The sequence below is a fragment of the Andrographis paniculata genome, unplaced genomic scaffold (assembly GCF_009805555.1).
Source record: "Andrographis paniculata isolate CXL003 unplaced genomic scaffold, ASM980555v1 Contig89END, whole genome shotgun sequence".
Lineage (NCBI taxonomy): Eukaryota > Viridiplantae > Streptophyta > Magnoliopsida > Lamiales > Acanthaceae > Andrographis > Andrographis paniculata.
In genome coordinates, this window is record NW_026137627.1 from 1,411,169 (window position 1) to 1,428,060 (window position 16,892).

The 16,892-nt window shown below is 35.2% G+C and overlaps 1 protein-coding gene across 8 annotated transcripts; it reads left to right on the forward strand.

Annotated features, from left to right (window-relative positions):
- Positions 1–16: 16 nt before the first annotated feature.
- On the forward strand, positions 17–16,500 carry LOC127242969 (piezo-type mechanosensitive ion channel homolog). Of its 8 annotated transcripts, none has more exons than XM_051262757.1 (21): positions 17–138; positions 616–696; positions 899–1,058; positions 1,574–1,752; positions 2,488–2,644; positions 2,763–2,949; positions 3,698–3,813; positions 4,379–4,463; positions 4,705–4,920; positions 5,004–5,181; positions 5,776–5,904; positions 6,061–6,234; positions 6,341–6,595; positions 6,769–8,313; positions 8,991–11,638; positions 11,874–12,269; positions 12,860–13,018; positions 14,105–14,611; positions 15,558–15,699; positions 15,804–15,948; positions 16,031–16,500. In XM_051262757.1, exons 1-21 carry the CDS (start codon positions 90–92, stop codon positions 16,164–16,166), a joined length of 7,644 nt encoding a protein of 2,547 aa, XP_051118714.1. In that variant the 5' UTR covers positions 17–89; the 3' UTR covers positions 16,167–16,500. The 8 variants fall into 8 exon arrangements, with proteins under 8 accessions (XP_051118714.1, XP_051118715.1, XP_051118716.1 ...); XM_051262758.1 differs by having other exon boundaries at positions 6,341–6,574; XM_051262759.1 differs by lacking the exon at positions 616–696 and having other exon boundaries at positions 21–138.
- The last annotated feature ends 392 nt before the right edge of the window (positions 16,501–16,892 follow it).

A 16,892-nucleotide genomic window follows, 5' to 3' on the forward strand; every position in this document is an offset into this window, starting at 1 on the left:
GATAATGCGTTCTTCCTGCGGATTCGTGATGGTTCTTTAATCAATGCCGCCGAAAAGATAATGAGATTGAATTGTAGAACGTGGCGGTAATGGCAAGCGTTTTACGCGGGTTTGTGTTGCCTACGCTGCTTTTGACAGGTGTGAAATCCGATTGTTAATTTACTTTCCATTTATCATCTTGTTCCTGTAAATTTCTTGGATTAATTATTCAAGATTTTAGTGCGACATGTTTGATATGATTTCCACCATGTGTTTTATTCCATTACTAGAAATGGTAATGAATTATCTTGACCTGTTGATATGCTACAATATTTCTTTAAGAGAGTTTCAAATGGAGAAGGTTTTTCCACCTGTTGAGAGAAAAGAAAACCATGTTTATAAAGAGAAAGGTCATTACAGCAGCTAAAGAGTTTGTTTCTCCTTGAAAGAGATTTTAAGATCAATGTTTGAGGCAGATAAATTTTATGAAAATATCTCACTGTAGATCCTCATTGCTGTATCATGTATCCCGGACTAAAGTATCATCATTCTGCAAGGAATTACTTTCTGCTTTTGGTGATAACATCTGATTATAATATTCTATTTTGTTGTGACAAAATCGACTAATTTTTGCAGCTGGTTTATTAAACTGGAGTTTGATATCTTTCATTAATTTAGTGATCTCTCTTCTCCTCCGGTATACCTCCCATAAAAGAGGTAATATTTTGCAAACGTTTCCTCCCTAGATTATCCTGCCCTTAATAAAATTGTTATTTGAAAGTGCTAATATTCAGGGTTCTGAAGGAATACTTTAACTTGGCATTCAAATCAATTCACCATGGCAACATTTTTTTTGTATCTAACCAACTGATGGCTTTTATTTAGCTAACTATTAATTATTATTCTGAAATTTCTGCAGGATTTTTATTCAGAGAAAGGGTTCTATCTTCATGGATTGTTTTCATATACTCAACATTTGTGGTAATTGTGCAAGTGATCTTTCTTATTGTATGCACTACTCTGGATTTACGACGGAGGAATGCAGATGCCTCATGGATAAAGATATTAGGACTTATGAAGTGAGAATTTTCTTATTCCAACTTCATAGTTTCTTGATTTTCCAAAATATGATAACTTGAAAGAATGCCAATTTCTTAGACAACCAAGCATAAGGTGCATTTCTGAACTTCAGATTGTAAATATTTATGAACCATATAGAAGTGCAAACCTGTGTGACTTGGAAAGAGAGACAGAGAATCACACACTACTTTGAAGTTTGAAGTCCAGCACAGGTTGACAACAAATTCCAATCTGACATCTTGTCTCAATCTAAAACAGAGTTCCACAAAATTAAAAATGGCAGCATCAGAGAGAGTTGTTTGTATGGCAATTACTGTGTGACAAATAAGGAGAAAAAATTATGGTGGAGAAATTCTAAACAAAGGAGTGCAAGGGGCCAAATTTAATTGTTGTCATATTTCTTAAATGATGCTTAGATATATGCTTCCGGGTTGGAATGAACATCCCCATGCTCATCCCTATCATAAAGTATATCAAATTATCAGTAACTTTTTGTTATTCGATGCTTTTGCAGGGTCCAATCCTGGAGATCACCCAATGCTGTTTACTTCTTGTTTGTAGAATTATTAGTGGCAGTTGTTGCTCTCATTGAGATCCACAGGAACAAGTTCGGATTAATAGAATTTCAAGGTTCCTTCTGGGGCTTCCAAGATTCTTTCTGGGGACATTTGTCATCCATTTCTAGAAAAATAGGTTAGATGAAATTTTTACTGTAACCTCATTGGTTTTTAAAGTAACCAGTAACTTTCAAATAAATGAGTGAAGCTTCATTTAAAACATACTTTCTCAGTTCTATGAAAGTTGGGGGGAGTTTTTATTCATTGAACTGAAAAGGTGACTTTGATCATAACTTGCAATAGGGGACAACAATAAGAGCTACTTACAAGTCTTGTTCATACTTTCAATGTTAGTTGGGTTAGTTTAAAATGATAGTAATCATATCATGTTGTATGGTGCCTGAAAATGAAAAAAGATAATCACAATAATAAAAATCAAGTCATCGAGCACTAAGGATGAATACTAAATTAAGTGCATTTTATTGCTTAACTGGCTAAACGAACTTCTATATATAAGTTGTTTATTTACCCATAAAATTTAAAATAGGAACTTCATCAATTTTGGTAACCTCATGTATTCTTATACTTATTTGTAGTCATTAAAAATTAATATTTAGATTTATTTGTGAAATAATAATTTTCAAATAATATATAGTATTCTTTTATGATCTTATTGCTTTTCTTACTTTGTGAGGCTATTGTCTTAGCTATTTTGAAATACAAAATTTCTTCTTCGTATTGCTACCTATGTTTTGTTGGCGTAGGAGATCAGCAACACATAGCTAATTTTTACTTTCATCTTATTTAGTTTTAATTTTAACAAATGTGCTTGCATCTTGATTTCATGCTTATGCCTTTTTCATTTTATAAGGTTATCGCCTCAGGTTTGCTTCCTGCTTATTGCTTCCTGTTGTCCAGTTGGCATTGGGGATCAGCAATCCTTCTTGGCTGTCGTTACCATTTTTTATTTGCAGCTGTATTGGTCTTGTTGATTGGTCACTAACGAGCAACTTTTTAGGTCTATTCAGGTAGTTCATCTATTCCGCTGCTTGTCCTCCTTTCCAAGGATATAATCTAACAACTAACAATACAAAGTGTTATGCATAATTTCTCTTCAAAGCTTATGTTCTTATACATGACTTGAAGGTGGTGGAAGCTGCTTTGGGTGTATGCTGGCTTTAGCATTTGCCTACTTTATGTGTATCAGCTCCCTGTTGGGCTTCCGCATATGATTCAAACATTCTTTGGCTCAATTGGTCTATATAAAGTATCAGTTGATTCTGACTGGCAAAAAATTTGTTCCAGTACTTCTCTCATGGTGTTTTATTATATGGTATGCTTTTGATATATAAATCTCCAACTCAACCTCTAGTTTCCCACACTCCCACCAACTTGCAAGCATTAGTTTGAGACTTAGTATTGATTTTTTTGTTTTTTTTTTTTTAATTGATGATAATTATCAGTCTCATTTGTATCTCACACCTTCTATTTTCATCTGTTATAAAAATTCATGTTTTAATTCACAGTCCAATTTCCTTTCTTGGTTTTAAGAGTCTGTGGACCTTCATCAAGTAAGCATCCAATATGATTACAATCTAATTAAGAATTCAGCATTCTCGCCCCTTAAATGGACTCCATTTTCTTGTCTTCCAAATCAAATCGTATCATTCTTTGTCTATATTCACGTGCATGACGTGATGTCCTAACTATCATTTTGAAAGTTCGCCAGTTTTTGTGACACAAAAGACGATTGATTGATGATATATGCTGATTTATTTATTTTTTCTATTACTGGATATGCTGGAGTATGTTTCTTTTCTCCTTTCAATCACATTTTTTCCCCATTATATACTTTCATACTTCCGTTCTAGCTTTCTTTTTGTGATGATTTTATCCACCATCTGTATCCCACGTTACAGGCAATGCTCATTTGTTTCTTGAAAATATTAATGGGTATAAAATAAACAATTATTGTGTCTCAGTTATTGGAGAAAATGACAAATTTTGCTATCCACTAAAAATGACTGTTGTCTAATAATGTATTTTGGAATACCATAATTGATTATGAAGTATTTATGCAGCTTTCCTTTGTAAGGCGTGATTTGGAAGATATGGAATTCATCATGTCTTTAGGAGAAGACAGCTTAACTGAGCGACTTATTCCCCCAAGAAGTACCATTTTTGTTCATCAGCTTAGGTGAGCAATGCTTCTTTTTTCCCCACATGAAAGCTCTTAAGAGAAGATTAAATAGGATAAGTGCAATTTATAACAGATTAAGATGCCTAACCCCTAAAGGACTCCTTCAAACATAAAAAACCAAACCTGAAAGATTCCTATCAAAATTAAAATAGTACTAATCTTAGAATTCATCTTACTATCCTTCACCAACCCATCTCCCTTTAAATTAGCCTTGTCTCCCCAAGGCTGAAATGAGAAAATTGTGTTGCTAGTTTGGTCGTGTCCATCCAGTGTCGTATTCCCCCCTTGTCCATATCATTGTCACCTTCTGTCATTTATGATACTTGTGAATGCTAATTGTGTTTATAACATAAAAATTATTCAAATACGGTGCCTAAGGAATAGTGGAGACAAAATACACACAAAGATTTTATGCTTCTGTTCTAATACTAACACCTACCCCAACAGATATCAACATATTTATCTGCAGATAATTAATTTGTTTTGAACAACCATATGCCCCAAGTACAATTTATGACATATTATCTTCACAAATTTGTTACCTTGGTTTTCTTGTTTGTAGGTCAGGTGTAAGGCACACAAACATTTTATTGAAGGGCCCAGTTTTCAGGCATTTTAGTATCAATTGGTTTACTTATGGTTTCCCGGTATGTATTTTTCAACTTAATGTTGTTCTTGTGTTTCTTAATTTGAACTATATCCCTTCTATACATTACGTAGATACTTTCATAACATTGTGAATTCTTTTACTCAGATTTACAGTCATAAACTGAATTATTTATTTATGTTCTTAAATACTATGTAATTTTGAATGCTAATAGTTAAATTTTTCGCGTTTGATTAACTCTACTAGATTACATAATAAAATTTCAGATTTAAACATGGCAGATATCCTTGTTCACTCTTTCATATTGGAGCTTCCATTTTGCAAGTATATGTGCATTTGGATTACTTGCATATGTTGGATATGTTTTTTATGCTTTTCCATCCTTGTTCCAATTGCATCGGCTGAATGGACTGCTGCTCGTCTTCATTCTCTTGTGGGCCGTGAGCACATACATTTTCAATGTGGTTTTGGGCTGCATGAACTGGAAACTTGGGAAGGTACTTTCTCGTCTTGTTATATTGAAGTTGATTTGTTAGGTATGAATTCAGTATGGTTTAATGAATGTTCTATTTCTACTTAGGATATGGAGATCTGGGAGATGGTTGGATTATGGCACTATCCTATACCTGGGTTTTTCCTCCTAGCACAATTCTGTCTTGGAATTCTTGTAGCCCTTGGTAACCTTGTAAGCAATTCAGTATTTCTGTGTATTTCAAGTGAGGAAATGCAAGTCACTAGTGAGAATGAATCTGAGAAGGGTAAGAGATTCTTCTTTATCCACCATTAGCAATTTGATATTGTATTGGAAAACTCAAAAGGCTGCTCTTCATACTTCATGTTATGTTCTGAGATGAACTTGCCTTAAAGTAAGTTAGTAATCTTTTGACAAAAAATGCTTGCTAGTATATCATAGTTGCAATTTTCTATTTCAACTCGAGTTTTCTTCTTCAATTGTGTCAATATATTCATAGATGCTGCACATGTGGATCTTGCCTGAGTCAAGTTTTGGCCTTTTAGTAAATTTAGTTGTTATTTTGGGCGCAATTTGGACATCAATTATAAACATTGACTAGGTTCATGATTTCATGTCTTCTTAACCGTCAGATTTTCTCAATTCTAGTTGTCAAATATTTTCAGTTTGCACCTCAATTTACAATTTTCTAACTAAGTTTCTCCTCATCAGATGAAAGGGACCTATTGTTTTTACTGTCACTATCCAGGAAGACACGTTTCTTATTGTACTAGTGTACTCCTCTAGCTATTGTTGTTGGTGCTGCAAATTATTTTTCTGGTGAGTCAAACTGATTTTTATGTAAACATTTATTTTCTCCCTGCTAAATGTTTACTTGCAGAGAAAGAAGATGCTAAGGTCATAGTGGTGGCTACTATTGCTTGGGGGCTGCGCAAATGTTCTCGGGCAATCATGCTGTTGTTAATTTCTCTAATTGCTTCAAAACCTGGCCTCTTTCATGCTTCTTACAGTATGTGAAATTCTTATGTCATTACTTCACAGGAACTTTTTCCCTAATGATCTAGTATACAACACCTTATGCTGCATTGTAATCCTTCCTCAATGTTCTGATTTTCTTCTTCTTTTTTTTTTTTTTTTTTTTTAATCAATTATGTATTCATTTCAGTGATATTCTTCTTTGCATATCTACTTAGCCATAAAGTTGAAAAAAGGATGCGCCAATCCCTTGTTCTTCTGTGTGAGGTTCATTTTGCCATTTTGTACATTCTTCAATTTAATCTGGTCACCAGAAAACTGGAAAGAAAGGATTCTCTGACTTTTGGTGTGCTACAACAGTTAGGTGAGAGTCTTCTTGGTTTGATATCTCTCTCTCATTTTCTGATTATTGAAGACAGTTTTTACTCTTCTACTAACATTTTTTTTGCACTTGACTATGAAATTTGTAGGTCTCCTTAAAAGTGATCATTCTTGGGACTTCCAGGAAATAGCTTTTCTGTTGTGTTTTTGTGCCATTCATAACCATGGATCTGAAATGCTGTTCTCTTTTTCTTCAATTGTTCAGCACACACCTTGCCCTCCAATAGGGTTTAGCATCCTAAGAGCTGGCTTAAACAAATCTGTTCTGCTGTCCGTTTATGCCACCTCCAACGTCAATGACAATTATATGAGTGGTTCGCATGGTACTATAATCTTATCCAAGGGTATATTGTTAACATTTTCCTTTTGGTTTGCATATAGTTAAATCTAGATTTATTTTCCTAGTTTATTTAGATAAACTAATGCATGGAAATATTGCAACCTTCATTCCTTTTATCAACAATTTGGTTATGGTTTATTCAAGTATTTTTTACATATGTATTTTCTTGTATTACAGAGAGAATGGTATCACTATATCTCAATGCAATCGCAAGGAAGATCTTGTCCACATATAGATCATTTGGAACCTATATCTCATTTCTCACCATTCTTATTGCGGTGTATCCAGTAAAGCCTAATTACGTATCACTTGGTTACATTTTTTTTCTACTTTTCTGGCTCGTTGGAAGACAACTTATTAAGAGGTCAAGACGATGTCTTTGGTTTCCACTCAAAGCTTATGCAATTGCAGTTTTCGTTTTTATATATATCCTAAGTACTTTCCCCACTTTTAAGATGTGGATGTCTACAAAAGTTGACCTATGCATATTATCTGGTTATGATACTGAAGCTTCTGTGGTAGAAAATATTTGGGAGTCATTGGCAGTTATGATTGTCATGCAAATATATAGCTATGAAAGAAGACAGAGCGAACACTTGAAATCTGAAGATCCAAATCCATTGCAGCTGGGGATATTGGGGTTTGTTAAAAGGTTTTTGATCTGGCACAGTCAAAAGATTCTATCTATCACCCTGTTTTACGCATCTTTATCTCCGATAAGTGCTTTTGGTTTCTTGTATCTTCTTGGCCTGATATTTTGTTCGGCTTTTCCTAAAACCTCCAGAATCCCATCTGTACTATTCTTAATTTATACTAGTTTTCTGGTAATGCTTGAATATTTATTTCAGATGTGGGGTAGAGCGGCAATGATGTTTCCTGGGCAAAAGTACCATGATTTGTCTGTGATACTGGGACTGCAGCTATATGGACCAACTTTTGTGGGTCTTGAATCAGGCTTGAGGGCAAAAGTGCTTGTGATAGTTGCATGTACACTTCAGTACAGTGTGTTCCGCTGGTTGGATCAAATTCCTAGTTCTCTTTTGAACTTAGGTGGATCACAGGAACCTTGTCCCTTATTTATTTCGGAAGAACATATCTCTAGATTGGTTTCAAGTGCTGATGGGTATAATAAGACTCTGTCTGAACCCCTTGAGCAGTCTGCGCAAAGGATGGATCAAGGCTATTCACGGCCATCTTTTAGGTCTCGCATTTATCAACTATCTAAAAACTTATCCTCTCACATAAATTATCATGATGGTGGCAACCAAAAGCAGTCATTCGATGTAATCTGGGGAACCACAAGGGGAAGTCACAAGTTGGAAAGAAAGAGAACTGTCGCCCTGCAACAGGAGAGATTTGAAATGCAGAAGAAAACGCTGAAAATTTATTTGAAGTTTTGGGTGGAAAACATGTTCAACCTATTTGGCCTTGAGATCAACATGATGGCCCTGCTAGTAGCAAGTTTTGCTTTGTTAAATGCCATTTCCATGCTTTATGTTGCATGTCTCGCTATTTGCATCATGTTGCCACGTCCTACAATTCGTAAAATGTGGCCAATACTAGTCTTTGTGTCTGCTGCCATTCTTCTGTCAGAATATGTAGCGATGTGGAAGAGTGTCATGCCTGCGGATCAGAAACTTCCAATTGAGACCAACACACACTGCCATGAATGCTGGAGAAACTCAAATATATATTTCTACTACTGCAAAAAGTGTTGGTTGGGTATGTCAGCATGTTTCCTTCATTAATTTCATCTTTTCATATGTTTTTTATTTGATAGTTTTTCTTCCCTTCCCATTATTGTTATGCATATCTAAATGTCAATATATCGAATTCTGACAAATTCATCTATTGGAAGTTCTTAAATGTAACTGAAGTTGTAAATTTTACAATCTCTTTTGATGGGAAATTGGTGAAGACTTTTCAAGTGAACTTCTGAAATCATCAAACCTATTTGAGAGAATAGTCAAACAAAGGTTATTGGAGCTTTTTGAATATGAAGTTTTAGAATAGGGTATGTAAAATACATGCTATATTTTTTCAAATTTATTATGATGTCTTGCTTGTATTGGAAATTAGAATCCTAGTAATTTAATAATCTGATTCTATATCCTAAATTACTGTTGTAGATATTCCCACTAATAGAGCAATTCGTTATTAGTTTCAACGGAAAACACACTTCATTTATTATTTATGTTATATAGCATAACTCAATCAAACAGATGACACAATATGATGTACAAAAAACTATCAATCTGTATTGCATGATCTGGTGAATGTTTCTGAAAAATTCACTTTGTTATATTTAAGCACAGACTTGATGTCTGAATCTATTCTGTTGAATTCCCTATTTTGCTATTTGCTTAGATGAATTGGTTTTTCCTTTATGTTTTTGGCAGGACTAATAGTTGATGATTCCCGTATGCTGATCAGCTATTATGTGGTATTCATATTCACATGTTTCAAACTCCGAGCAGATTATGCATGTAGTTTTTCATGGTCATTTACGTATGACCAGATGATTTCTCAGTGCAAAGATGATTTTGTTTGGAGAGATCTCTCATTTGAAACCAAGAGCATGTGGAGTTTTCTTGATTATTTGAGAGTCTATTGCTACTGTCATCTACTAGATCTAGTACTTGCACTAATTTTAATAACAGGAACTATGGAGTATGACATTCTACACCTTGGATACTTGGGCTTTGCTCTTACATTCTTTCGCTTGAGGCTTACCATACTAAAAAAAAAGAATGGGATCTTCAAGTATTTGCGTATTTACAATTTTGCTGTTATTGTTCTCTCTTTGGGGTATCAGTCTCCATTTATTGGTGATGTTAATGAGGGGAAGTGTGAAAATACAATTGATTATATTTTTGCAGTGATAGGATTCTATAAATATGATTATGGATTTCGGATTACCTCAAGATCTGTTTTGGTAGAGATCACAATTTTTGTTTTGGTATCCTGTCAATCATATGTGTTTTCTTCCTCAGAGTTTGATTATGTATATCGATACCTTGAGGCAGAACAAATTGGAGCAATTGTACGAGAGAAAGAGAAAAAGGCTGCTTGGAAGACTGAGCAGTTGCAGCATCTTCGAAAATCTGAGGAGAAAAAATGCCAGCATAACCAACAAGTTGAGAAGATGAAAGCTGAGGTGCTCAACCTACAAATTCAGCTCAGTCATATGAATTCAAGTTCTGCCTGTGGCATTGACTCACCAGCTAATGTATGCATGAGAAGTGGTAGGCATGCTTCCCTTAACATGCAAGAATTTGGGAAACTTGAGAAACAGGATGCCTGTATAAATCCTGATCCAGGTTTTGGTTTAAACGAATCTCTAAATCTCTCAAAACCATATCATTCTTCCACGAGTGAAGGTGGCAATGGTTTATCAGCTAATGAAATCCTGAGAAGGAAGACTGATGCTTCAGATGGTATGCAATACTTATGCAATTTAGAGAAACAGGGTGGTAGTACTTCTCCTGACCCAGGTTTTGGATCATGTGTATCTAGCAGTAGTATTAGAGTAGAGCACCCAGTTATGGCAGACTTTACGAAGCACTTGATGGATGCTTCTCAAGGTGATGTTACTAAAATTGAGGAGTATGTAGATGATGATATTGGAGTAAACTCATCTAACAAATCAAAGAAAGTTAAAACTAGGTCCAGGGGAAGCCCTTTATCTTCTGCTGTGCAATTACTAGGTGATGGAGTCTCCCAAGTACAGACAATTGGAAACCTGGCAGTTAACAATCTCGCAAACTTTTTGAATATTTCATCGAAAGATTCTGATTTAAGTGAAACCTCATCTCCTGAAGATTCTGATGACAGGGAAAGCCCAAATGCCATACATGAAAATTTGATTCGATCTTCCTCAGTGCACTCTGACAAGAATAGAATGTCTGATTCTCCACGTTTGCAAATTGGATGCATAGTACATCACATATGGTCCAAAATGCGGTCGAATAATGATGTAGTGTGTTACTGCTGTTTTATTCTCGTTTTCCTTTGGAACTTTAGTTTCCTCTCCATGGGATACTTGGCAGCTTTGTTCCTATATGCTCTCTGCGTGAATACTGGGCCAAATTATGTCTTCTGGATTATTGTGCTTGTCTATACAGAACTTTATGTTCTGAGTCAATACCTCTACCAGATAATGATCCGGCATTGTGGTTTCAGCATCCAGTCAGACCTTCTGTTTGAGTTGGGGTTTCCAGTGAATAGAATACGTTCATCTTTTGTTGTTGGTTTGCTACCTCTGTTTTTGGTTTATTTATTTACTCTCATACAGTGTTCCATAACTGCAAAAGATGGAGAATGGCTTTATGGTGGTTTTCATGATGGAGAAGTGGGATCAATAATTCCAAAAGGGGCTCACTTGGGTTTGAGCTGGATCGAGAAACCAAAGAAGGCTATTCAATTAGTAGGAAAAATGATTGAAATGGTAGCTCATAGTTGTGGTAGATATTGGAAATCACTGACACAAGAAGCAGAATCTCCTCCATACTTTGTTCAATTGTCTATGGATGTCAAAGAATGGCCTGAGCATGGGATTCAACCAGAGAGGATTTGCTCTGGAATCAATCAGCTCCTCCAGCTTGTGCATGATGAGAACTGTAAGAATGAGAAACCTATTTGCTGTCCATGTGCCAGTAGGATTCAAATTCAAAGCATTGAAAGAAGTACAGAAAATGCAGATGTGGCTTTGGTTGTTTTTGAGGTGGTCTATGCCTCTTCAACGACTGAATGTAAATCATCTGAACAATTTCTCTCACTTACTCCAGCAGCAGATGTGGCAGAGGAGATCCTTAGAGCAAAATCCATGGGCCTGGCTGAAAAAGTTGGGTTTCCATACCAAATAATCTCAGTCATTGGCGGTGGTGAAAGAGAAGTTGATCTTTATGCCTATATCTTTGGAGCTGATTTGATTGTTTTCTTTCTGGTTGCCATATTCTACCAATCAGTGATTAAAAATAATAGTGAAATTCTGGAGTATTATCAGTTTGAGGATCAATTCCCAAAAGAGTTTGTATTTATTCTAATGGTAAGTAATTCACCCCCTCTATCCTTTGTCCTTATATTGTGAACATGGAGAAAACTAGGTAACATGACTAGAAGGAGAATTATTAAAATGTTGTACCCAGGTATGAATTTAGCATGGAGCATATTCTGGTAGTATACTAGCTTAATCTCTGATCTTCATTTATGTGTTTCATGGTTACATTCAACTAATATTCCTTATATGTATTATTATTTATATGCCTTTTTTTTGGGTGCAGATAATATTCTTCTTGATTGTTGTTGATCGCATAATATATTTATGTTCATTTGCTACTGGGAAGGTCATCTTCTATATTTTCAACCTCTTTTTATTCACTTATGCTGTCAATAAATATGCTGAAGGCAGGGACCCTTCCCAGCAGAATGCTGCTGGATTTGCCCTTCGCGCCATATATCTTACTAAGGCAGTTTCTCTGGCATTACAAGCAATTCAAATTCGGCACGGTGTTCCTCATGAAAGCACCTTGTATCGCCAGTTTCTCACCAGTGAAGTTTCTCATGTTAATTATATTGGGCACAGGTTGTATCGTGCTTTGCCTTTTCTATATGAACTCCGTTGCGTCCTAGATTGGTCTTGCACAACTACATCACTGACTATGTACGATTGGCTGAAGGTGAGTACTTCAGGTTATGTTAGTGATCATGTTTTCCTCATTTTAGTTTAAATTTGACATATGCACTTATATTGAGGGAGAGGTGCAAGAAACAATATATAAAATGAAAAGGACGGTGTTTCAGTGAAACCATGGTTTTAAAACTTCTCCTAGATTAATCTCTTAATGTCATTTCAGTTTGTCCATTATGGCAATGCTGGGAATTCAAACAGGGTCCACCAACAAATCAGAACATTCTGTGTGAAGATTAAATTGGTTGCATTGAGTGAAATGTGTGTGTGAATCTTCTATATTTAGGTTTTAAGCTGACCACTCCTCTACTGAGTCAAAGAGGTTCTATATTTTATAAGTTCTATATTTTATAGATACCTGACATGTAAAATAAAAATGGTTTCAAGTTGTTTCTGTTAAGCACTAAAATATCAATTAAACTACTAGATTTCCCATGGTTCTACCCAAGTGGTACCTACTTATAGATATTTCATAAAGTGTATCTTGCCCATGCACCGAGTGCACTGTTTTGTTAAGTCACCTATCTCATTCTATTGACCAGATTTTTAAATGGGAGCTGTTTGGTATTTTGTTTTCAGCTGGAGGACATATATGCTAGCTTGTACCTTGTTAAATGTGACTACGTTCTGTACAGAGCAAGACATAAACAAGGGGAGAAGCAACCAAAGATGACTAAGTTTTGCAATGGCATTTGTTTGTTCTTAATTTTAATTTGTGTTATTTGGGCTCCAATGCTGGTGAGTAACTAATGACATAACTTTGATGTGTATTAAGTTTACACTTCTTATAATGAAGCAGTAAACTAGTTCGTAATGGAATGTGCTGCCTGTTTTATTCTAATTTCAGTGTTGCTGTTATTATCTCACATTCAGATTTTATCAACTAATTGAGTAATTTAACATATATAATATTTATATATGTTGTCTATTTTGACTGTGACTGTTTATTATTCTCACTATCACTGATCTTGTTGATTATGGAAAATCTATGCCTGTTAGTTTATTTTGGGTGTGTTTGTTTGGGGGTTTGGTTTTAATAGTTGTTTGATATGATATAAATAAAATTCATGTGATGTTTTGAATATAAAATTGATGTGATGTTTTGAATATAAAATTGATTTTTAGTGTAATATATTACAAAATAGGTGTTTGATTATGTGTTTTTGGGGGAAAAAGCCTCTCTTTCTGAATTTGCTAGCGAGTTCCTTCTCCGCACTTGATATGGTGGCTAAACATTCAGTCCTCATGTTGTGCCAGTGGACCATCGTATTAGTAATACTTCCTACAGATCTCTAGGCTTAGTACATGGGAGAAAACAAAAAAATCAAGTGCAAGACTTCGAAATGATCTGTACATAACATTACTACATGCCTAAGATACTGTACTACTGGGAAACAAGTTCGAGTATTCAGAATACATGTTTTGCTCATTTAGTTTTTTGGCTTTCAAAATCAGTGGTTGAACCTAGAACCTTCACTATTAAAGGTAGTCTCTTCTCTAGTCACCCTTCTCAATATTTGGGGGCATTTTTATTTAATTTGAAATAAATAACTGAAAAAAAGCAAAAGCCTTTTTGACTGGCCTTCGATTCCTTTAATGCTTGCTATGTATGTTCACTGCAAAGTGTAGAAATTATTTGCAGATTTTTCGTTTGTTTGCTTTAGTATTTGCTCTCCTCCCCCATATATTCCAGGTCATGAGCTTAATTATTTTGAAACAGTTGGTCTAGTTAGGGGAGGTGCAGCTAATGGATAAGTGTTGGGTAGCATGAAGGGTTTTTATTGTTTATTTTCATAAAAATTGAAACATGCTGTTCTCTTACAGATGTACAGCAGTGGCAATCCTACGAACATAGCAAATCCAATTAATGATGCTAGTTTTCAGCTTGGCATCAAGACCACTGGTGGAAGCTTGATTTTGTACCAGACAACTCTTTGTGAAAGAATTGCATGGGATCAACAAAATGCAAATGTTGATCTTGATCCCAATCATTATTTGGACTTTTATGATGTGAGAGACATTCAACTCATCTGTTGCCAAGCTGATGCGAGCAACCTTTGGATTGTCCCTGATGTGATTCAGAGACACTTCCTAAGGTCTCTTAATCGTGGCCCCATGGACATAAAATTTTCTTGGGTGCTTATGAGGGATCGTCCAAAAGGCAAGGAAATGGTGAAATATGAAAGAAGTGTTGATGAAGAAGATCTTCCATTGCCTTCAGAGGTTGAAGGTGTTCTGAATGGCTCCTTCAGAAGCTTTAGGATTAATAGTATTTATCCAAGATTCTTTCGGGTTACTGGTTCTGGAGAAGTCAGACCTTTTGAGCAGGAGGTGAGCCCGAACCTTGTTTGCACACTCATGCATTTTAGCTTGATAAGTTATGATACACCTAACTTGAGGGGTTTCCATCTATCTTGTTCATTCTTTCTATATTTGCTGGGAATTATCTTTTTGGTCACATAAGAGTCTAGATACATTTTGCAACTTTTGGAAGTGACTAGCAAGACACCATTTATGCTGCGAAAGCTTTTTTTGGGCTAGTTCTATAAAATTTTCTTTTTAAAAACTAGGCTCATCTATAAATTATGGTTTCTGATCATTCACTTATGACGATTATCAAGGGATTATCTTTTTCTTTTGTTTTTTATGAAAGAAATGCAATATATATATATATATATAATAGGAAAAGAGTTAGATTACAACTGATGATAAAAAACATAGAGAAGAACAAAAGCCGCCTAGCTATGAGAAACTAGGAAAACTAAGATAGCTGAGAGATAAGATCAAGTGATTATGTTAGATAACCATTTACTCTGGAAGTTTTAGATGGCACTTATTGAATCTTTCAATTAGTTTTTACTAACTTACCAAAAGGATTTTGAAAGTGTACCATAATGAGGCAAAATAAGTACAGTCTAGAAAGGCTTAGGTTGTTTGCACAGGAATGTATTGTTCTGCTTACTTTAGTCTTAGAGTTGTTGCAAGTTTATGGCTTTGGCTTTTATTCGCCGCATACTTCATTGTTGTTTTAGCTGTATACATCAATTTAATCATTATCACTAATAAGGTGATTGACAAATGGAGAGTAACTGTGGTTTCCATTACTATCCATGTTGTGAGAAGACAAAGGCTCCATTGCAAACAAGAAGTTTTCTTGTTTAATCTTAGAGTTTCGCGGATTAGCACCACAATATTCCTTAAGTCAATCGGAGGTGAATTCTGAGTTTAGCTAAATAGCTAACTAATTGTAAGTTACACTTTTATTGATGTCTATCAGATAAATGATGTAAGCGCGGATCTCATTTTACACCACGGTAGTCGTGAGTGGTGGTCGTTTAATGATATCAGTTCATTGGATGCATATGGTTGTGGAGGCTTGTCAGGACCTACGGCCATTATCGTCTCAGAAGAGACACCTCGTAAGTTTCTTCTCATGTATGAGTATTGATGACACATAAATATATATATATCTACATGTTCATGGCAATCAATACCGTTATTCATCAAAAACACACTATTCCAGAGGGATTCCTCGGAGAGACTCTGAGCAAATTCAGCATCTGGGGTCTCTACATCACATTCGTACTCGCAGTTGGCCGATTTATCAGACTGCAATGCTCTGACTTGCGGATGAGAATACCATACGAAAATCTCCCTTCATGCGACAGGTTATACCATTCTTTAACTTTTATCCTTTTTCCAAAATCGAACTTGTTCCGTGCCGGCAGGGTATGATCCTTCCTTTTACAGGCTGCTAGCCATCTGTGAGAACATATACACTGCAAGAGCAGAAGGAGAACTCAGAGTCGAAGAGGTTCTCTATTGGATGCTGGTGAAGATTTACAGGTCGCCACATATGTTGCTCGAGTATACATGCCCCGACTAGTCTTTTGCCGATGTACACAGTTGCTGTGAATCAAGTAATTCCCATTACAAAGATTGCACCCTACCATCAGCCTTGAAGTTAGCCTCTTAACTTACTGCTGATTTTCATTTTTCGATTTCTTCTGTCATGCTTTAAATGTTGTTATGAATATGATGAATCCATCTCTGGCCTACTGTAGAAAACTGATGCATAGTTGTGTTATGTATGTGTGTGTATATATCAAGAAAATGAAAATGTTAGAATTTAACCTTAAGCTGTCCTCTATATGTAATTTTGTCTGTTTTTATCAATGGCAGAGATTGATTGAATTGTTAATAAAAATGGCATCTAGAAATATAACCTAAAGTTTACAGTTATCATAAACAGTTGATTTAATTATATGCATATACGAATATTGGTATTATGGTTAAGTTCAAGAGTACTATTGTTGCTGTCTTATCTTTCCATTTATTAAAATATTTCTGAAACTCTATTGTCCCCTAACACAGTTATTAATAATATTCCATCACCTGTATGAGTGAGATGACACCTTTTTAATTATGCCCTCTATCTACACAAATTTAGGACAGCCATTTTCATCAAGGTTTGAGCTGTCAGTTTGAACACCCAAATTGTATATTCATAATAGCTACACCCTACATTATACATACATAAATTTATACATATAGATATATGTATTAGGTGAAGAGTCAGTACAATTTATGCCTTTGTGTAGAGAGTGATTGA

Bases quoted from the DNA above. Each gene is read 5' to 3' on its own strand.
- LOC127242969 (XM_051262757.1), top strand. From the start codon at position 90: ATGGCAAGCGTTTTACGCGGGTTTGTGTTGCCTACGCTGCTTTTGACA. The intron at 139-615 runs GTGTGAAATCCG...TAATTTTTGCAG, and splicing joins GCCTACGCTGCTTTTGACAG to CTGGTTTATTAAACTGGAGT. The intron at 697-898 runs GTAATATTTTGC...AAATTTCTGCAG, and splicing joins GTATACCTCCCATAAAAGAG to GATTTTTATTCAGAGAAAGG.